This window comes from Staurois parvus, unplaced genomic scaffold (genome assembly GCF_062004578.1).
Source record: "Staurois parvus isolate SC_StPar_1 unplaced genomic scaffold, SC_StPar_1.0 ptg000608l, whole genome shotgun sequence".
Classification (NCBI taxonomy): Eukaryota; Metazoa; Chordata; class Amphibia; order Anura; family Ranidae; genus Staurois; species Staurois parvus.
The window spans coordinates 2,289,127-2,311,873 of NW_028318404.1; the positions used below are offsets into that span (position 1 = coordinate 2,289,127).

Below are 22,747 nucleotides of genomic sequence, written 5' to 3' on the forward strand. Positions count from 1 at the left end.
GCTCAGTTTGGTGTATATTGCTAGAGAGGTTTTTTTTTTTAATTCTTGGAAGAGTGCATGTGATCAGCACAGGGGTGATCAGCACAGGGCCAATCAGCACTGGTCAGACAGAGGTCAGGGGTTCTGCATCCTCCTTGAGCAGAAAGAAAGTCCTCCTACAAGCTTTAGCTAATGCTTTGCTGAAGCCACAAGACTGCTCTGACTTCTGATGAGAAAAAGTATTTAGCAGTTTATATTTACTAAAATAATTGAATTTCCATCTTCCGTGTACTGTGGGAGACCAGATATAGTGGATACAGGGTCCGGGGTTTAGTAACACTTTAAGTAAGGGCAGATTAATTTACTTCCTGGAATCTGAAATCCATCTGCCTTAGCTGACAAAGCCCCTCCTCTCCTCCTGAAGATTTCTGGGATGTATGACATTATTTGCCTAGGCATGGAAACCAGAAAGTCACTGAAAATGTAAAAAAAAAAAAAAATTTAAAACAAGTAAATAGAATATACTTTCCTATCTATTTACTAATGCTAGCAGCATAAGGATTAAAAATAGTCAATGCTGATTGCGAGAGTGAAGTTCTGCTTTAAGATAAACAATATGTCCACCACGAATCAGCACTTTTGCTTTCCAGGGAGCTTACTTTCTGTGTTTCCACCTTTATTCAGTCCTGACTAAGGATAGTGCTGCCTCTCTGAAGCACACTGATTGGCAGCAGGAATCTCTCGAGTCACGCATGCACGGTTTCTTGCCCTGACCCGATACCTCATTGGCCCATTAGCATGCAGCGTCCTTCCATCTGACCCACTGAATCCTCCTTTACCTGGCATTACAACTTCATCTGGAGAACGAATGACAGGATGATCCAGCACAGGGCTTGTTTCAGGGGTGCAGCACAAAAATCAGGAGCGATCGGCATACAAATAACAGGTAAAATAACTGTGGATACTTTAGGTCAGAAAGCAACAGCACTGACTATGGGCTTGTTCGTGCTCCATGCAATACATACAGAAATGCGCTGCCTTCTGCAGATGCGTGAGTGTGCCATTATTTCTTAATGGCACCCCCATGCATCTAGAAAACGCAGCTGCCAAAATGCATTTGCTATGCTGTTTGCTGTGGCACGATGTTGAAAAGAAAAAAAAAAAAAAAGTGCCTGCACTTTTTTGCACATTTCCCGCATCGCATGGAAATGCATTGCCTTCTGCAGATATGTGCAGGTGACAATATTTTCTTAATAGCACCCCCACCCTCAAATTTTATAAAATTTCAGCCCTGACCACAATAAACATGTTTGTACAAACCACTATACATTCCCTATGGTAGAGGTGCACTTTAGGGTGTGCAGAAAGGAAAAGACGACAAAAGCCTGTGTGCAGTAAAGTATTTACTAATTCAGACATATCAAAATAAAAGGAAAAATAAGCACGTAAACATTGCAACAATCCTGTAACCATCTAAACCTGTAAATGAGGCTAATATTTAAGCACAATTCTAAACAGCATTACTTGTGATTCTAGGTCTGGGAAGGAGTGAGACAGAGGGGAAGATTTACTAAAACTGGTGCACACGGAATCTGGTGCAGCTCTGCATAGAAACCAATCAGCTTCATGGTTTTATTGTCAAAGCTTAACTGAACAAGCTGAAGTTAGAAGCCGATTGGTTTCTATGGACAGCTGCACCAGATTCTGTGTGCTCCAGTTTTAGAGGATCTACACCAGAGTAGTAGGTCCCAGACACAGCTACAGCTTGATACCCCAAAAAACTGACAGTACTATTGGGCATTAGCAGATAATATATACCTATACAGTCCTATGGTGCATATGCCTTGTAAAGAGACTGTAATTAAACCTGTCCACAGCTTTCACTATTCGGTATAAAGAGCAGGTACCCAGAAATGCAAAAGCTTTCCATATCCTCGGCTCCACCTGAATTGTGGACAGTGAGAATCAAGCAAATCTCCAAAATGTATGGGTAGTGTCAGAGCTCGCCACTACATCACACCTCATTTTTATTGGCCCATCAATCACTATGATGGCTTGCCTCACTGACCACTAGGAATGTGTAGAAGGCAGAAGGGGGCGGACAAGTAAGTGCTGAAGCTTTGCCCAATTACAATTGCCTGGCATTCAGGTGAAGAATGTGAAGTCACACTATTTTTAGGAGAGACTGGGGGAGATTTACTAAAACTGGAGCACTCAGAATCTGGTGCAGCTGTGCATGGTAGCCAATCAGCTTCTAACTTCAGCTTGTTCAATTAGACTGACAATAAATCCTGGAAGCTGATTGGTTTCTGTGCAGAGCTGAACCAGATTTTACACTCTCCAGTTTTAGCAAATCTCACCCTCTGTATACAGAGAGCTGCTGCAGGCATGGGCAGGCACCACTGGGTACCTGCACTCTTAAACAGTGTGACTTAGACCTCATTCGCATTCAAGCTGTTTGCATCCAGGTGCGATCATCTGCACCCAACCACGGGTAATCACTTCATGTGCAATTACATCCAAATACTCACAGGCAGGTACAACTGGTGTCAGCAACTTTATGCATCTGTCTGTGAATTCAGCCATACGAATACACTATATTCTTGCTGCAACTGGCACATAAATCTGATGTGGTTGAGAGCCTAGTATTACAGCTCTAGTCGTGCTGACAGTCTGCATGGTGTGGAGGGCCTTCCTGTGTCTACCTAGGTCTTCTGAACTGCATGGGAATGACATACCTTGTACACAGTACAGATGAGTTGGTATAATTTGCATACATGCTAAAGACCTATGGGATTTGGACTTTTGTCAATGGCATCAGTTTGACCACAGGAGATGCTTCAGAGATTATTCAGAATTCATTGACAGATGCATTTGATCTGTAATTAATCTTTTCCTGACCTGCTTCAAAACAGGTTTTACATTTCCATAGAATTTAATTTGAATGCAAAATCCAGTTAAAGCAAACAACAGTTTGTTGACCCAGGCCCTAATGTTGCTCAGTACTCCTTAAACTTATGTCACGCCGTGTCTATGTAAATGGGCCATTAAAGTGTAAGTTGCAGCATGTCACAAAAAGCCCCCTGTGTCATTCCAGACCCCCTGTATAGTACCTAGTCACTGTAGCTAGAAAAGGAGAGAGTGCACTGTGCATGCACACAGTTTACAAACGCAACTGGGCAGCTGCAAGGGTTACTCTGGTAGTGTCCAGCCTGTCCTTCAAATGATACAACAGAGGAGGATTGAGGGGTCCGGCAATTTCTGCTAAGACTCCCCGCAGCTACATATGTAATGGAAAGCAGGTGCTACATGTAGAGTGATGGTATGTACCATTCAGGAGATCTGGAATTGCACAGGGGGCTTTTTGTAAAATGGTGAACTTACACTTTAGTGTATGTATACTGAAAACTTTTCTTTTCAGTATAGATTAGAGAATTGTTAAACCCCAATCAGTTTAAATACCTGTCTTGTGTCTCATTAGGGACATTTACTTTCACTTCCTTAGATGCAACAGGAAGTCCAAAGTAAGACTAATTCCCCTTTTGGACAATATCTAATAAATCGGTATCCTCACTGGAAGATTTCCTCTTGCTTCATTTGCCAAGGACCGTAAAAATGTGGAATGTTCTCTCTTGACAATGGTCAACTAGACAAATTGAGAAGAATCTACGCTGCAGAGATACAGACAGCAATAAAAACTTGAATGGGGATTCTAAGCCTTCTTGTATCCAAAACCAAGAAAATGGCTATACATACAATTTAGGAGAAGAAATACGGAGAGTGATGAAATGTAAACTTGTTAAAGCACAGCTATTCTGTATTGCTGAATAGTGACAGTTCACAATGTATGAAGAGTGGGGTGTAAGCCAAGAAGTCGGTACAGGAAAAGTTGTGCTTTGGTCCCCTGGGATTCCCGAGGTTGTGATCTATTGTGCCGGTAAGTCTTCAGATTGTTTCTGGCTCTGAACTCTTCAGGGAGGTGGGTCACAGTTTGTGTGGATTCACCCATTTGTATGTTCCTTCATACCGGAAGCCAACGTTCTGCATCAACACGTCGCTCTCTGCGGGGCCCCGGCTGAAACGAAACAGGGTCAGAATCGGAGAGGACAGACATCATGGAAGTAAACCATATCTAAAAGTGCTGCGGTAGAGTTCTAAGGATATAGAACATGTAACATACAATATACAGCTTTTTCCGCTAGAAGCCTTCAAACAAATCACATTTAAGCTTACCACCAATGATTGTATTCTGCACTCTGGTCACAGCAACTCAACCCCCCATTCCCATATCTAGTATAACAGGGTTTGTCTCTTAAAGAAATGACGGAACAACCACAGCAGAACTCTAAGGGCTCATGTACACGGGACATTTGGAAAACTCTTCTGAACGATGGAAACGGACTGCTGGAAAACGTAGGTTAAAAACTGTCAGTTTAGCTGCATTTGCATACCGCGTTTATGTGTGTTTGCGTTTAGAAGCGTTCTTAAAAGATAACCTCAGGAGACCTTCCCAAATGCTCAGAATGCACTGAAAAATAGTACAAAATTACTATTTCAGACATTTTGAGAGGAATAGAGAGAGCAGAAGCAGAGAGAGCAGTATGTGTTGAGATGACCTGTCTTTTTTGGTTGTATTCATTATGGATCCCATCATGAGCATAATGAGGCGTGTTCTACCATTTTTTTCCTTCACGCAAAACCTGGAACTGACTGCGCTGGTGTACTAGGTCCATTTGAATACATGGAAAACGATTTGCATGCATTTCTGATGATGAAAAAAGGCTCTGGACAGCATCTGGACATGGAACAGTTAAAAAACACTTCTAAACGCAAATGCTTATAAAAACGGTTAATCGCGTTTAGATCGTTTGACATTTGAAACGCTAGTAAATTCTACTCCTGAACGCAAGTTTGGTGCGTTCAAAAAAACGACTGTAAACTCAACTGCTTGTAAACGACGATGTGTACATGGACACATAGGAAAACATTAGGGAGAGTTCAGGGGCTGCGGAAAAAAACACTGAACAGCTCCTGAACGTCAGTTTAGGAGCTGCAGTATACATGAGCCCTAAGAATGCTAGTTCCCTGGCTCTATCTGGCTCCCATAATGAAGAACAAAATTCCTCTCCAGGTCAGCTGTTACATTGCAAGCATTTACACAGATATTACAGATGGTCTTTAATCACTTCATTAAGGAGTCCTAAGTAAGTTCCACTTTTACCAAGATCAAATGGTCAGATCCAGTGTGATAATAGGAAAGGTAAGGGTGATTCTTCCTATGTTGACTTCCTCCTCTTGCCACAACTGGCCAGAACAGTAAAGTAATCTGTATCAGTAGTATGTGACTAGCAGGATCCTAGCTCTTGTAAAGCAGAGGGATGTGGGTCTCTGAAGAACACACTTCTTGACATGCTGGACCCAAGCTATCTGCCTGCCATCACGCAGGCTTTTGTTTAAGGAAAGGATAGAAATTACTACATCTCAGTTTGAGTGTGAGCTCACCCCAAATGTTAAAAAGGCTGTATCAGCATAAAATAAAAAAATGAGAATCCAAAACACTACTCCATAAACTAACGCCTACTTTTTTTTTCTTTTTTAAGGAAGAGAAAAAAAAAAAAAAAAAAAAGGCCCTACCAACAATAAAAAAACAATACACCCCAAAGATGAATGAAACTCCCAAAATACTGCCCCCTGAGAGGGAAGCCTTTCAGCAAACAAAAATAGTTTACTGTGAGACAACAGCTATTTAAAGCTGAAACAACTATACAGTTATTTTTTTTAGAAATAAGACCCCCTTATCAGGTTATTTTTGCCTGAGCGCTGCTTGAACAATTTCCTTTCACTTAAAGCCCCAGAGATGTATCAGGAAATCTCTCAAAAGTGAATGGAATTCCCATCTTAGGGAGTTGTCACAGGAACAGGTGTCCCCATTGGAGGATTTTACCTCACTTCCTACTCTGGTGACAAGTCAGTTTGAAATTCTGCTCACTTTCTGTCTTGGTAACAGTGGTCAGCAGGACAAATAGAGCATGAATAACAGGGACACAGACAACAATATTAACCTTCCAGAGTACAGCTGCACTTTAACCGTTTCAATACCGTGCAATTTTACACCTTCCTGCCCAGGCCATTTTTCAGGTTTCAGCGCTCTCACACTTTGAATGACAATTGCGCGGTCATACAACACTGTACCCAAACTAAAATTTTATCATTTTCTTCACACAACTAGAGCTTTCTTTTGGTGGTATTTAATCACCGCTGGGGTTTTTATTTTTTGCTAAATTAACAAAAAAAGACCAAAAATGTTGAAAAAAAACCACATTTTTCTTTGTTTCTGTTATAAAAGTTTACAAATAAATAATTGTTCTTCATAAATTTAGGCCGAGATGTATTCTGCTACATGTCTTTGGTGAAAATAACCCAAATTAGGATGTATTATTTAGTTTGTAGGAAAGTTATAGAGTTCACAAACTATGGTATAGATCTGAATATTGATCAATCCTGAAGTACTGACAGCCAATCTAATTTCTTGAGGTCCAAGAATGTCAGAATAGTACAGATATCCCCAAATGACCCCTTTTTGCAGAGTAGACAGTCCGACGTACTTCATAAGAGGCATGGTGAGTTTTTTGAAGTTGTATTTTTTTGTCATAATTTTTCGGAAAATAAAAAAATTAAAAAAATTATTTTCACTATTTTTTTTTTACATACTGTCACCAGTGCAGTACAGCGTCATCATATAACTGGCATGGCGGTGAACAGGGACACTGACTGGTGACAGTATGAAAAAAAAAAAATATATATATATATTTTTTTATTATATTTAATTTTTTATTACATTTTTTTAAAGATTTTTTTTTCATATTTTACTATGACCAAAGTAGTACAATGTTACCATAGTAACATTGTACTACTTTGGGGAAGTGATCAGTTTTTTTTTTTTTACACAATTTGCTTATAGCAAAGAATTACTTTGCTATAAGCAATCATTAAGCTGAATGAATTGATTTCATTCAGGTATTTTTTTTTTTTTGTGCTTAGCTGTGATTTGGTCACAGCTAATCACATGACATGTGCATGTGATTAGCTGTGACCATTCACAGCTAGGCACTAGTATACAATGGATGGCATCATGAATGAAGCCATCCATTGTATACAACTGTCATGTGACCTGCTGTGATTGGTCACAGCAGGTCACATGGTACCAGCAATGGGAGCCGGTACTTGGATCTGTCATCGGCCGTGTCCGAGGTGCACAGCCGGTGACAGATCGCACTGCTGCGCCGCTCTGCATTAGCGCAAACGGCACATGTGCGGGAGCACGCCAAATGGCGTGCACCCGGAGTGCAGAGACACTTCTGAAGCCACCAAACGGCCATTGGCCGGGCGGCTAATGGTTAAACCATGAATATATATATAGGGTGCAGCGCTCAAGCAATAGACAATACATCAAAGATATAAATAAAACATGAATAGTATAAAATACATAAAGTGACTTGTGACAAGGTGCCAAGATATAAAGTGACTTCAGTGATATCATGTATTCCGTCACTGTAGGAGTGACTCGTGGTGAACAATGATGATGGAATAGATAGTCCAAATGTGAGTATAGGAGATCGGAATATCTCCAGCAATAGGTGCTCCGTTCAAACCAGATGGTGAGGTGACTGGTATATATAAGGCTGTGCACTCACCAGATGCACAGTTAATCTGCGCATGTAGAGACAATGCTCTTGTAGAGCACGCTCCAGGCTCCCGTATTAATCTGGTCTGGTAAGGTGTTCCCCTCACTGCTCTCCTCTCTCCTCCCGGCTCTCAGCTCAATTTCTTCCGGCCAGATTAACTGTGCATCTGGTGAGTGCACAGCCTTATCATATATACCGGTCACCTCACCATCTGCTGCGCCGCTCTGCATTAGCGCAAACGGCGCATGTGCGGGAGCACGCCAAATGGCGTGCACCCGGAATGCAGGGACACATTTGAAGCCGCCAAACGGCCATTGGCCGGGCGGCTAATGGTTAAACAAAGAAGTGGCAAAAGGTTTTCTTTTTAGAAGGCCAATTTGTTCTCTTTTATGTAAATAATCCCTTTGGAATGCTGGCCTCCTCCTCCTGGTAAGGGGCTAGGAGGCGATGGTGGGTATTCGGAACATGTGCCCACTATGATTGGCAGTCACATGATCGGAAATCTCCTGATCGCATGTATGCATTGGGAGCTTTTTAGTACCTGTTGTTGCTGTGCTGGGAGCGCACGGGGAGCACGCTCTCAGCACAGTGCCAATAGCTTTTATTTCCATACACAAAAATGCATTGGAAACACTACACATTCTATTCCAAATCAAAACATGAAAAAAAATATATCAGATTTGTGTTGTTCCTCTAAAAAATTTGAAGAAAAGTGAATATTCTTTACAAACTCAAACAAACATTCACTATATAAACTGAAAAATGTTTGAAGATTTTGCTTTCCTTTGAATCACTTAATGAATATTTAGTTGTATAAGCACTGTTTCTGAGAACTGATGTACATCTGTGTTGCATGGAGTCAACCAACTTCTGGCACCTGTGAACAGGTATTCCAGCCCAGGATGACTGGATTACATTCCACAGTTCTTCTCTATTTCTTGGTTTTGCCTCAGAAACTGCATTTTTGATGTCACCCCACAAGTTTTCTATTGGATTAAGATCTGGGGATTGGGCTCGCCACTCCATAACGTCAATCTGGTCTGGAAACAAGATGTTGCACGTTTACTGGTGAGTTTGGGGTCGTTGTCTTGTTGGAACACCCATTTCAAGGGCATTTCCTCTTCAGCATAAGGCAGCATGACCTCTTCAAGTATTCTGATGTATTCAAACTGATCCCTGGTATGCAATAAATAGGCCCAACACCGTAGTATGAGAAACATCCCCATATCACGATGCTTGCACCACCATGCTTCACTGTCTTCACAGTGTACTGTGGCTTGAATTCAGTGTTTGGGGGTCGTCTGACAAACTGTCTCCGGCCACTAGACCCAAAAAGAACAATCTTACTTTCATCAGATCACAAAATGTTACACCATTTTTCTTTAGGCCAGTCATTGTGCTCTTTGGCAAATTGTAACCTCTTCAGCACATGTCTTTTTTTCAACAGTGGGACTTTGCGGGGGCTTCTTGCAGATAGCTTGGCTTCACATAGGCGTCTTCTAATTGTAACAGTACTCACAGGGAACTTTACACCTTCTTTGATCTTCCTGGAGCTGATTGTTGGCGGAGTCCTTGCCATTTTGGCTATTCTTCTATCCATTCGAATGGTAGTTTTTCGCTTTCTTCCACGTCTTTCAGGTTTTGGTTGCCATTTTAAAGCATTTGCGATCATTTTAGCTGATCAGCCGATCATTTTCTGCACTTCTTTATAGGTTTTCCCCTCTCCAATCAACTTTTTAATCAAGGTACGCTGTTCTTCTGAACAATGTCTGGAACGACCCATTTTCCTCAGAATTTCAGAGAGAAATGCATTGTAACCAGCATGTACAACATTTGCTGCCTTCCTTCTTTAAATAAGGGCAATAATTGCCACCTGTTTTTCAAAGAATGAATGACCTCACTAATAGAACTCCACATTGCTATTATTTTGAACATGCCCCTTTCAATGAGTGATTCAATTACACAGAATCAGCAGCATGCATGTCATGACTGTTGGGTCTGTTGGATTTCTATTACTCTACTACACCTGCTAGTAAATTATTTGCCATGTAGAAATATCATTTCTACCAAAGACAGTGATTGATCAGGTTAGTGATGTCTGACTGCTACTAATTTGAACACAACTGTATGCAGCTGCTCAGCATTAAAGCCCACCTGCCAAGAGGCTGCATATATGCATATAGCCAACAGGAAGTGCTTAATAGCTTGGAATACTCACCTTCCATATGTGTAAGGCAGGGGTTTGATCTTCTCTTGCTCCAGTTTGTGCAGAATAGGAGTAAAGATTCTCCAGGCTTCCCTCAGCTCATCACTAGAATAAAGAGACAAAAACAGTTACAAATACGGGAATAGAGACATCCACCTCCCTCTCTGTCATACAGACAGGGACCTACCTGCGCACAAAGTGCATCTGACTCCCACAGAACACATCCAGGATTAGCCTCTCATACGCATCTGGCAACTTCACATCCTGTAAGAGCACCAGAGACAAAACAACAATTCCACTAAAAGCAATAACATGGTAACACGTTCAAACAGTAATCCTCTTGTATAACTGATGATTAATGCGAAGCCTTTAGCCCTGGATCACACTGCTGCAACTTCAGGTGCGACATGCGATATACAAATTACTACTGAAGTCATGTGTTTTTTGATTTCAAGTAGCACGATTTGAAAAATAGTTCCTGCGTTATTTTTTCACCAGTTCAGTGCAACTTAACTCATACACTATAAAAAGGTAAATAGCACCTCTGTCTAAAATCAGCGCTACTTTGAAGTAGCGCTTTAAATGGGATCAAATTGCATTTGGTGTGAACCAAAACTAAATTATATTTGGGGTCAACGTCTTCACATATTCCTCGTGGGTTCTATGGCTTGTTCAACCAGAAAATCAACTCTCATTGTGTCTGCATGTAGTACTAGCTAAAGAGGGAAGCAGACAGAAATAAAATGTTACTATGGGCAACATAAATATTATGCTATTTTTTTTCTCATCAAAGGAGCCCCGCTAATTACCACCACCTCCCATGACCTGTTCTCCACACGTGTTGCAGATACCTTGTATCTGTTCCCATATGTAAGGTCCAGCTCGGACTCCTCTGGATTAAAGAACATCCCTGGCTTCTTGGTCATCATCTTGGTGTAAACAGCTTCATCAGGCTGTACTCGTATCACCAACTCATTCCTCTTAGATTGCCCTTGGAAAATGTCACCTGGAACATCTCGGAACTGCAGCCTCACCTCGGCCTTCCTCTCATTCAGAGCCTTCCCACAGCGCATGATGAATGGGACACCTGGATGGAGACAATCACACCTGAGTGCTCCACATCTGAACACAGCTTGTGATATTTAAAATAAGGCTCCATGCACATTGGGCGTTTTAATAACGCTGGTAGCATTAGCGGTGTAAAGTCATGTAAACAAAAAGGTTTTCTGCGGTTTCTTAAGCATTTTTGCATTAGCGTTTAGCAGCTTTTTTTCTGCGTTTGCATTTTTTAGCGTTTTTTTTACCTAAAAGAAAAAAATATATTTTTTCCTCAAAAAAAGTCCAAAAACGCTGGTTTGCTGTGTTTTACCGTGTTTTTCAGTGTTAGAGTGTTTTTATAGCTAAAAAACTCCTCTAAAAACCCACTAGCTCTGGGGTTTTTTTCCAACCAAAAAATGCCCCTGACAAAAAAACGCTGATTACAGTCTATGTGTGCATGGACACATAGGATAACATGCTGGGGACCAAGAAGGTTCCCTTAGGAAGAGGAGATATATATATATATGATAACCAACTGCAGTATAAACAATTATACAGCTTTATTGAGATCAATTTTAATGTAAAGGCTAATTAGCCGACAATCCTCCAAACACCATTAAATAAGGTAAGAGAATGTTATCTCCTTAATAAAACCAAGCAACGCACACCCACTTACATACGCTAGATAACATGTACTCTGTCTCAAATACAGCATAACCAATCAGGCCAGCAGTCTCCAGAGTAACAGTCAATGAGTGCCGGTGTGCACAGATGTGGTTCAATTGGCTACCCAAATCGCAGATACGAGGAAGGATATAGTGACTGTAGTCTGGAGAGTTGACCCGATTCAATGGTTATCAGCAGCAACATAGATGAATAACATATAGTTCCATGGAGGTCAAACAACTGGCTTGAGGGTCAAGGGCTTCTATGCCCTTAAACTATCCCATAGGAGGGGTGATTTTAATACTGTGTTATTGAGTAAAGAAACAAGTTGAAAAAAGTTGGATTTTCAAACTTAAAATCTTGATCCCTTTAGGACTTAATAACAAAATGAGTTTAAAAGGTGTTCCTCGAACCATGAACTCCCCTTCTTTTATTTTTCTTTTCCATTTATCCTCTCTTTCCTGTACCCTCTTCCTCCTTCCCTTTATTCTTTTCTTCTCTCACCCTCTTCCTCTCTCCTCCTCTTTCTATTCCTTTAACTGTGTATCTCTGCGCTGCATTTTTCTTCTTTTTTTTTCCTCCTTTTGAGTTTATGTTGCCTTTTCTCCACTGAACACTGTTGTGGAGGCTTTAAGTATCTATGTCCAGTTTTGACGTAGGCAGCATCAACAAGCTCTGGGCCACGCCTCTACCTGCGACAAATCTCCATGCCGCCCAATGCAAATATCAGGGATGGCGGAAATACCCGCGCAGCTTCTACACATGGATCTCTACATTGAGCACCTCATGGCAGCATGACCTTTGGCCGCTGTTTGGAGACCGTTTATCCATGGTTCAGTACAAAAGGACACCCTGTATTTACCTTACCATATCCCCCGAGTGGAGGATGAGACACTACAGAGGAAAGTACCATTAGCACGTTGGAGTGGTGGGAGCCTGCGGGCATACCTAAGTGGTGGCTGTCGCAACCTGTGCTGTACTTTATTATCACTCAGACTAGATGATCAGAGGCCTCACCTACCTTTAAGGGTCACCATCTATACCCTATGTCACAATTTGACTCCATTTTGTTACCATTAGCATTATGGCTGCCCCTCAGGACTGCCTATTAAAGGCGTAGTCGGTACATGAGCACTTCTTAACCGGCTTATTCAGCCCACCAACCAACAAATGCCCAGGTTATGGGCCTTGCCAGCATGTCCTTACCTTATTCTGGCAGTGAACCATTCTATTACCAACAGGGTTACCCCATCTTCTGTGGTATCTGAACTTCCAACACTGCCCTCATCTGGTCCCAATGTGGTTATGTCCCTTTTAATTGGATGTCCATTATATTTATCTATGTTGCTGCTTATTCATTATTATAGAATTGGGTCAACTCTCTGATAGGAATCAGCCTATGTCTGTAGCCTCCTGTCCTCGTTATTTTCCCCACCAGGTCTGGGAGAAATAAAACTCCAGACACCGAAGTGTACATGCTAAATCTCTGAAAGTTTAAAGCATGACAAGAACAGCATACAAAACTCAGTGGGTGCATACAGAACTCAGTGGGTGTTGCTTAATCTTTGGATGACAAATGAAACATTCCACTCTTATCAGTATAGTTACGTGAAGAACAGAAACAGCAAATAGCTGAGGGATACCATATAAGGTAGTTCCATTTACAGTGAAATAGAAACTATTCTCAGAAATGAGAGAGGCGCTACAAAAACGAAACTAGTTGTTCTAACATCTAGAAATGGAGGCATTATACAAAATGGATGCCAGTTAATAAGACATATTTCCTTACAGTTCTTCTCTTTTGTCACATAGGGACAACACATCAAATTTCACAGTTGTTGTTTCCAATATGCATCCGGGTTCTTTAAAAACGTGTTACAAATGCACATGCAAAGTTTAGCAACAACATAGAACATAAATATTAGTAAAACACAACAAAATCAGCATGCCTACTTTCTTAAACAATCTTTGGGTAGCCAATTGAATCACATCTGTGCACACCGGCACCCATTGACTGTTACTCTGGAGACTGCTGGCCTGATTGGTTATGCTCTATTTGAGACAGAGTACATTTTATCTAGCGCAAGTGGATGTGCGTTGCTTGGTTTTATTGAGATAACATTATCTTACATTATTTTAATGGTGTTTGGAGGATTGTCGGTTAATTAGCCTTTACATTAAAATTGATCTCAATAAAGCTGTATAATTGTTTATACCGCAGTTGGTTCTCTTTATATAGCCTCTTCCTAAGGGAACCTTCTGGAGTTGAACTTGGTTATAGAGGACCCCACCTTCTACTGTTGGTGAGTCGGTAATCTACTTCATTCCCCCTTTGGGGTGAGTTAAGTTCCTGTGTTAGTTTTTTTAACCAACTTATTTACGAACATGCTGGGGAGTTGACTGGCTGTAGAAAAAAACAGCAAAAGCCAAAAACAGACGCTGTAAAAATGTCCAGTGTGCAGTGTGTAAGAGAGCAACTGTGTCTCACATCAACCAATCAGTTGTGCAAAGTGTCCTACTTCAACCAAACCACTGCCTTGTATTCTAGTTTACCTTGGATTCAGAATCACTTTATGTATAGAGATATTATAGGCACTGGATTACTGGATATGTAAACATAAGAATAATATAAAAAGTCCTATATAAAGTATAAAAGATGTCAGCCAGATGTGAGTCTCAAGCTGGCATATATAATGGATATACAGAGAATAACAGAATAGACAGGACAGAATGACCTCTTACCATCCCATCGTTCATTCTGTACATGCAGCACAGCGGTGGCAAAAGTTGGGGTGAGAGATCCTTTAGGTACTGTGGGATCATCCAAGTAGCCTTTTAGCTCTTCACCTTTTCCTTCCGGATTTCCAACGTATTGTCCCAAAACAATGTTGCTAAGGGTTAGCTCAGGAACACACTTCAATACTTTCACCTGCAAAAAGATCAAACTGCTATTTAAAGCCGATCTCCAGGTTTCTTCTGACTTTAAATAATTTGTCTGGTCCAAATGAACTAAATAGTTTGTCTGGTCCAAATGAACTAAATCGTTTGTCTGGTCCACATGAACTAAATAGTTTGTCTGGTCCAAATGAACTAATTAGTTTGTCTGGTCCAAATTAACTAATTAGTTTGTCTGGTCCAAATGAACTAAATAGTTTGTCTGGTCCAAATGAACTAAATAGTTTGTCTGGTCCAAATGAAAATAAACTAAATAGTTTGTCTGGTCCAAATGAACTAAATAGTTTGTCTGGTCCAAATGAACTAAATCGTTTGTCTGGTCCACATGAACTAAATAGTTTGTCTGGTCCAAATGAACTAATTAGTTTGTCTGGTCCAAATTAACTAATTAGTTTGTCTGGTCCAAATGAACTAAATAGTTTGTCTGGTCCAAATGAACTAAATAGTTTGTCTGGTCCAAATGAAAATAAACTAAATAGTTTGTCTGGTCCAAATGAACTAAATAGTTTGTCTGGTCCAAATGAACTTGTCTGGTCCACATGAACTAAATCATTTGTTTGGTCCAAATTAACTAAATAGTTTGTGTGGTCCAAATTAACTAGTTTGTGTGGTCCAAATTAACTAAATAGTTTGTCTGGTCCAAATTAACTAAACAGTTTGTCTGGTCCAAATTAACTAAACAGTTTGTCTGGTCCAAGTTAACTATTTGCTTCACTAACAGGTGCACTCGCTGGGAGCGCTGTATAAACTGTATTTAGCATCAGATACACACAGTATACAGTGCTCTGTTCTGGCAGTAGGATGGGGAATTCCTGCCCCATTCCTGGAACAAAACTGAGTTGGGCTGAGTGCTGTGCAGTCATTCACAGGAAGCATCGTATTTCATCAATGAATACATGACTTTCTCTGATTGGCTTAGGTGGAGACAGGCGGGCGATGTCACAATCTCCATTTCAGCCACTCAGAGGAAGCCCAGTATCCATTGATAAAATACAATTCTTCCTGTGAATGGCTGAGCTCAGCCCAAATTCATTTTGTCCAGGAATAGGATGGCATCCCGCTGCCGGAACACAGCACTGTATACTGAACATAGTGAATGCTACATGCAGTTCATACATCTCTCCCAACAGGTGCATCTGTTACTGGAGCAAAAGGTTTGTTTGGATCAGCTTGGTCCAAATGAACTTTAAAGTCACAAGAAATTTGGAGTTAGGTTTTAAATAGAAATAAAACCGTTAATGGTCCCTGATCAGCAGTATTTACTGTAGGTTCATATAAGTGTGGGTGGGAAATGCACACAAAACTCACACGCATTCCCGGCCCACAGAGAAAAACACGCTGCACACTTGCATGGGGGTGTCTGTTAATAGCACACAGTGGTGTATTTTACTTGGGGGAGAGAGATTGATTGATTTTCCAGTACTTGCCTTCAGAATGAAACCCGCTGACCACCCCAGGAGCCATGATCAGGAAAGCCCGATGTCTTTCTTCTGATCTGGGAATGAGAGTTAGACACCCTCAAGCAGCCCGCACTGCTGTGCCTGATCCCCATCCTCAGTCAACGGCAGCTTCCACGTGTGTCACGTCTGCCAGGGGGCGGTGCCAACCCCCCAGAAAAATGCCGCCCTAGGCAAACGTCTTGTTTGCCTTGCGGTAACTACGCCCCTGATAACACCCCCAAGCATCAGCAAGTGTACAATAAATGCCAAACCACAAGGTGCCACAGTACCATGCAGCTGGGTGCAGCATAATTTGTAAAAATAGGTCAGGGAATTCTGTATCTCACAACAGTCTGAACGGAACCTTAATAACTCCTGGGCATAGATGTAGCCGCTAGGAATGTCTTACTGCAAATAACACTCTGCTGACCACACAAGGAGCATGCACAGAACATAACCTATAACAAATGAGAAATCAGTCCTACGCTCAAGAGCTAATCTAGTAACGTTTTATGTCCGGAAATCATCTTGACTAGACCAAATTTTGATGCTTTGGTATATATTATTATTATTGTACAGGATTTATATAGCGCCAACAGTTTGCGCAGCACTTTACAAAATGAAGTTAGACATTACAGTTACAATACAATTTGGTACAAGAGGAAACAGAGGGCCCTGCTCGTTAGAGCTTACAATATATCAATTTACTCAACAATTTTTAAATTGCTCCGTATACTAAACTCATTTTCACATGGTACCTTTAGCACTTCCAGAACTAGAATTCTGTATATTTTTTAGTTTTCAATACACTAAATATATTGTCAAGAAAAGCCAAGAGATGGGCAAAAATGTGAAAACAATGCAGTTCTAGAATGCTCTCTGTGATCTGCTCTCTCTGTGATCAACATGATTGGTTAGTCATGGTGATCACATGATTGCTAACCAATCCGACTGGTTACCAATCACACTTTCAGGTCAGCCTCTATCATGTGGTATATTCCTCAGCAGGATTGTTGAGTTCAGCAAAACATTCATAGCCAAGGGAGGGGGAGCTACAAGCATTTGTTCTCCTATTGCTGCCTATCACAGAGATGAATAATAGTAATCAGACGATCAGCATAGGTCTTCTAGCCTGTCCAATAAGTTCAACCTGGGTGATTAGGTTGGCTGGATGTCTGTGGGTAGCTTATAAGACAACCTGCATAGGAAATGGCAAAATGAGGTTCATTAGAATACAAAACTCAGTAAACAACTGGCACATTACCTTTTCATCTCGCACATCATCAGAGCTGGTGGACACCGGTTTCTCCATGGCTACCAAGCACATCATTTGTAGCAAGTGATTCTGCATCACATCTCTAGAGAGTGGAGACGCACAAAGGATGAGATAACAGCCCTAGGGATGACCAATACATGTACCTGTTACACTGATAATATTACCTGATAATTCCAAATTCATCGAAGTATCCTCCACGACCCTGAGTGCCAAATGGTTCTTTAAATGTCAAAACCACAGAAGCGATGTGATCCCGGTTCCAGAGTGGCCCAAATATCCGGTTGGCAAATCTAAATACATCAAGGCATGGTCAGTAAAATAATAGAGGTAGGCAATTTAAAAGAAAGTAAAAGTCAATTGATCTAACCTGAGCACCATGAGGTTCTGTACCATCTCCTTGCCCAAATAATGGTCAATACGGTAAATCTGGTTCTCCTGGTAGAGTGAAGAGATGTGCTCAGATAACTTGTTTGAACTTTCCAAATCCTTCCCAAAGGGTTTCTCCACAATCACCCGATTCCAACCGCTTTGTAATAAGGAGGAAAAAAAAACAAAAAACACATAACTCAAATTATCACAGGGAAAATATAAGCTCGTATAAGTCGTGACAAACCAAATCTGACCTGAGTGAAGCAGCAAATCACTTTGCTGCTATTTACATCAGCTGGCATCAGGAGTAGGAGTCCAAAGACATTAATACTAAACGATCAAAAACAGTCTGCAGCTGGAAATTTGCTGATGTAAGAAAATGTTCTCAAGAACAACACAATCGTATTTCTGCCAGTGCATGGACTGTTCACTAATCCACAAAAAAGAATGTATAGTTTTTATGTAAATATATCATGTTCAAGTTTATTAAAAGACAAAAAACTTTTACCTTACTGCATTCCCTGTATGAAGATAAAAACACCCAACTACCTGTACTACCCACCCCCATCCCTAAACACTTACCTGGCTCCTGTCACCCCTTCAGTGCTGTCTCAGCTGCAGCACCATTGCTCTCTCTTCCTGGTCTCACAGGAGACACTAAGGGCAGCAGGAGTCATAGGCTCTGACTGCTGTCAGTCAAACTCGTGTGAGTAGGGAATTGGGGTGTGGCTTACTGACGTTGTGTGCATCTATGGACGCACACAGCCCAGCTAGGGAGTGCACCCATGCCCAGGTGTCTCCATAGCAACTGAGTTGCTAAGGAGGCACCTAGAAAAGGGAAGAGTGGAAAGTGCTAACAGGCAACAACCAGAAGAAGAGGGAAGGGACTTTTTTGTGGAATATTGTTGCAGAGAGTGGGTAAGTATAACATCATTTTTATTTGAACCCCCAAATATTTTTATCCTTTAGTATCACTTTAAATTTTATTTTCCTTTTAGTTCAGTAAACCTGAAATCCTGCTTATTACCATTTCATATTTACCATTTACAAGCTAGCTAGTGATGCCGTTGAATCAGTTCTCAACAATTTTGCTGAGACATTCTACTGCTGTACTATGAATAGGAAGACGTTGGAAACCACCATTGTAGGGTTTGTTTAACCTGACAAGGGCGCACATGTGCTTGACTCTTTTGAGAGGCAAAATTCAAAATATTGAGATACCAGACTCCGCAAAATAGTCTAAAGATAGCCAAAAGCAGGAGAGGCTTAGACCGGTAATACTCGAGCCCCAACTCCCCCAGAATTGCACTCCCACCCTATCACAGGGCAATCTCTCCAGACTAGATTATGCAAAAGATAGGGGGAAGAAATAATGGGATGAGAAGGGTCAATTACAAACTGAACATACGAGTGTTTCCTTTAAAGTGGAACTGATGCTCCGCTATAACAAACATTGAGCAGGCAGGCTTTTGCTGCAGACGAGACATGCAGTCTCTTCAGTAATTAAATACCCCTACCTGCCTGCTCACTGTCTTCTCTGGAGCCGTAAACAGCGCTGTGTATGGGCAACTCAGCTTACTGTGCCAGGCCGGTCTGTGTGTGCTGGGATGACTGGCTCCTGCACAGGAGTGGCGTCTTCCCATACCGGCGAATGAAGATGGCCAAAACCTGGCACACAGAAAAAGATGCCGGCACCAGCGAGGAAGCGTTGGAAAAGTAAGTTTAATCCCTTTTGTTCTGCTTTAATGCCAAACTCCAGAAATTAGAAAAAGAAAAGGTTTGCAGTGGAGGCCCTCCGAACTGCCAGGGTTAAATTCTTGTTATATGTAGGGGGTAGAGGAACAGAAAGGATTACTTACCCTACCCCCAGCTCTAGCGCTGCCCTCTTCTCCCTAAAGCTCCAGTCTGTGGAGCTGGCATTGTACATAGTAGGGGTGAGCACGTGACCCTGGCCATTAATGGCTTAATGAGGAGGAAGCAGAGGAGGCTGAAGCATGAAATAAGGTAATTATTTCTCATTATTCTGACACCCCTGGATGTAATGAGCCTTGTAGTGCAGGTTTTGTTTCTTTGGGGGGGCTGGAGTTAGACTTTAAGTTGTTAATCAGGAATGAGAAAGATGGGGTTTTTACTTTCCAAGGGTCCCATGTAACCTTAAAGGAAATGTTCACATTTTGATAAAAAATGATAAATGCATATTTTTTTGCAAGTAAAAAAAATGTGCATTTATTATTTTTTGCTGCAGGAGCCTGGAAAGCATTGCACCAGTGATCAGGAAATCGCTGTGCCACGCAGAACTCCTGCAGATCCGTCAGTATATCTGCTTGCCCGTATGGGATGTACAAGCAAGCAGATATATTGACAGGAAGACTGAATGAAATACCACAGCGCTCCACAGCACCATGGTAGTTCATTGAGAGCTACAAGCCGACAGCCGCTAAGGCTGTCGGGACTTGTAGTTTCTCATTCACAGGGGAGTGACACAGCCAGGCGGGTGGAACCCCACTGGACGCTTTTTTTAAAAAATTTAACAGCTAGTGGGGAAGAGACAATCCTGTGCTAGCTGTCAAAGCAGGGGATTGGCGGGGAACTGTGCTTTCATAACATGTTACACCCTGAATGTGGGTGTAACATGTTATGGAAAGTGACCTTATCCTTTAATGCTGCCCTGGCTTGGGTGATCTAAATGTGATATGAAAGATTTTTTGGCAGACAAAATACCCACATATCTGACCTTTTCCTGTCTAGAACAAGCTTAAAGCATTATTAAACTCAGCTAAAAACGATTTTCTAATTGGGCACCCAGGAGATTCTTGCCATAATGTGCTAATATGCACTGCGCCTGTCAAGGGAAGCCTTCAGTGCTGTGCAGACAGTGCTCGGCGCTTCATCTTCTCCCGATCTTCCTTCTGGGTTTGCATTGTTCAGCTGCTTGAATGACCGGGGTGCAGTGACATCACTCCCACACACGAGAACAGGAGTCACTTCATCATGGCACAGAGGGGGTGACATAATGCACTCTCAGCTATGCATGCATGGTTTGTTGTTACCGCTGACAGACAGAAGGAAGAATTTAATGACAGAAGAGACCAACAGGGTCTTTTCTTTCTCAAAAATCCTGCCTGACAGCATCTTTTTTAAAATGGAGTTTATTATTTTAAAGCAGAAAAAAAGCAGCCTGCATAGTTTGGGAACAAATTTGTGAGCAATTATAAAGATTTGTCCTATAAACAATAATGCATAAAACACAAATATCAAGTGCTTACATTGCACTCATGCAGGTTAACTTGATGTTCCGAGTGACGTCATGATACACGCTGGGTGGCACAGCCAGATAGAATAAGCGGTTAGCTTTACTCCCATTAGGCAGTGACTCTAAGTGCTGGTTAAGGGCTTTGAAAGATGCTTCATTTGAGTATTGTCCAGATACATAGGAATTCCTCTTGAAGAAGGAGTCCAATTTCCCTGCATCACTTGCTGAGGCCTATGGCGCAATAAAAAAGGCAGACATTTAGAAGCAGTGACAGAAGTATTCCACATGGTGGTGATGGTGTCAGCATCAATATATCCTGACATGATATCCACTCAAGATGCAGAACAGACACTTAGAGGAAACCTTTGCTATAATAAGTATGGAAGCTTTCATTACTGATCAGCTGTCAGGCAGTCATACTAATCCTAAGGCTTTGCTGCTTTCTAAGTCACTAATGCAGAACAAGTAAGCAAATCAATTGCTATCATTTCACTGGCTGCATGCTTGTTCCCAGACAGTACTTTGGAAAGTACAGAAGTTTGTAAAAGCAAGGCAAGTAGCCTGTTCGAGAGGGGGTTGGCATTGGCAGTGTATAGATTTTTCTCCACAGAGGTTTGTGTACAGCATGCATTAAAACCCTGGGATGGGTTTTCCTATACACCAAGCAAGGCCAAGTAACATCACTGTTTGAGGCTTCCCCGGTCATGTTGGCCTCTTTGTTATGTCTACTTTAGTAGGGCTTCATAAGGATTTTGTTTTCTCCAGGTTTAGATCGAGTAATGGCTTAATCCATTCTCAGGTTTTTACGGCCATCTGTGTCCCTGTTGGGAACATTTGCCCTTACTTCCTGCTCCAAAGAGGAAGGAAACTTTAGCTTTCTCAGTACATATTACACTATCTCAACGTTTAAGTCTAAAAAATTTCAGCCACTACAGATGATCATCATCCCATTGTGGCGGTGTTTGTTTTCTGATATATCTATGCCTCTGACAGACATCCCTGAATTGCTCTTCATGGAGGGGCACAAATTGATTAGAGAGGTCTGAAAACCTTTTCTAACATTTTTCACAAGATAATGAGGTGGTGCTTATAAGTGCCTCGTCCAAGATAATGTGATAGTGCTATGGGTGCACCTTCCAAGAAAATGAGATGGTGCTATGGATGCCCCATTCAAGATAATGTGATGGTGCTATATATGCCCCTTCCAAGAAAATGAGATGGTGCTATGGATGCCCCATTCAAGATAAGGAGATGATGCTATGGGTGCCCCTACCAAGATAATAAGATGGTGCTATTGGTGCCCCTACTAATATAATGAGATGGCGCTATATGTGCCCCTACCAAGATAATGAGATGGTGCTATATGTGCCCCTACCAAGATAATGAGATGGTGCTATGGGTGCCCCATTCAAGATAATGTGATGGTGCTATATATGCCCCTTCCAAGAAAATGAGATGGTGCTATGGATGCCCCATTCAAGATAAGGAGATGATGCTATGGGTGCCCCTACAAAGATAATAAGATGGTGCTATTGGTGCCCCTACCAAGATAATGAGATGGTGCTATGGGTGCTTCACTCAAGATAATGAGATGGTGCTATATATACCCCTACCAAGATAATGAGATAGTGCTATATATACCCCTACCAAGACAATGAGATGGTGCTATGGGTGCTCCTACCAAGACAATGATTAGATGCTGCTATGGGTGCCCCTACCAAGACGCTGCTATGGGTGCCCCTACCAAGACGCTGCTATGGGTGCCCCTACCAAGACGCTGCTATGGGTGCCCCTACCAAGACGCTGCTATGGGTGCCCCTACCAAGACGCTGCTATGGGTGCCCCTACCAAGACGCTGCTATGGGTGCCCCTACCAAGACG

The 22,747-nt window shown here is 41.7% G+C and overlaps 1 protein-coding gene across 2 annotated transcripts in view; it reads right to left on the reverse strand.

Annotated features, from left to right (window-relative positions):
* Positions 1 to 1,369: 1,369 nt before the first annotated feature.
* G6PD (glucose-6-phosphate dehydrogenase) overlaps positions 1,370 to 22,747 on the reverse strand; it is a 67,348-nt gene continuing 45,970 nt past the window's right edge. For both annotated transcript variants that reach the window (XM_089692952.1, XM_089692953.1), the window contains exons 5-13: positions 20,880 to 21,097; positions 17,612 to 17,770; positions 17,409 to 17,534; positions 17,233 to 17,326; positions 14,317 to 14,503; positions 10,722 to 10,957; positions 10,058 to 10,134; positions 9,883 to 9,975; positions 1,370 to 4,054 (exon numbers count right to left, since the gene is read on the reverse strand). In XM_089692952.1, coding sequence (XP_089549078.1) covers positions 3,964 to 4,054; positions 9,883 to 9,975; positions 10,058 to 10,134; positions 10,722 to 10,957; positions 14,317 to 14,503; positions 17,233 to 17,326; positions 17,409 to 17,534; positions 17,612 to 17,770; positions 20,880 to 21,097 — 1,281 coding nt within the window. In that variant the 3' untranslated portion in view covers positions 1,370 to 3,963. The remainder of the gene's footprint in view (positions 4,055 to 9,882; positions 9,976 to 10,057; positions 10,135 to 10,721; positions 10,958 to 14,316; positions 14,504 to 17,232; positions 17,327 to 17,408; positions 17,535 to 17,611; positions 17,771 to 20,879; positions 21,098 to 22,747) is intronic.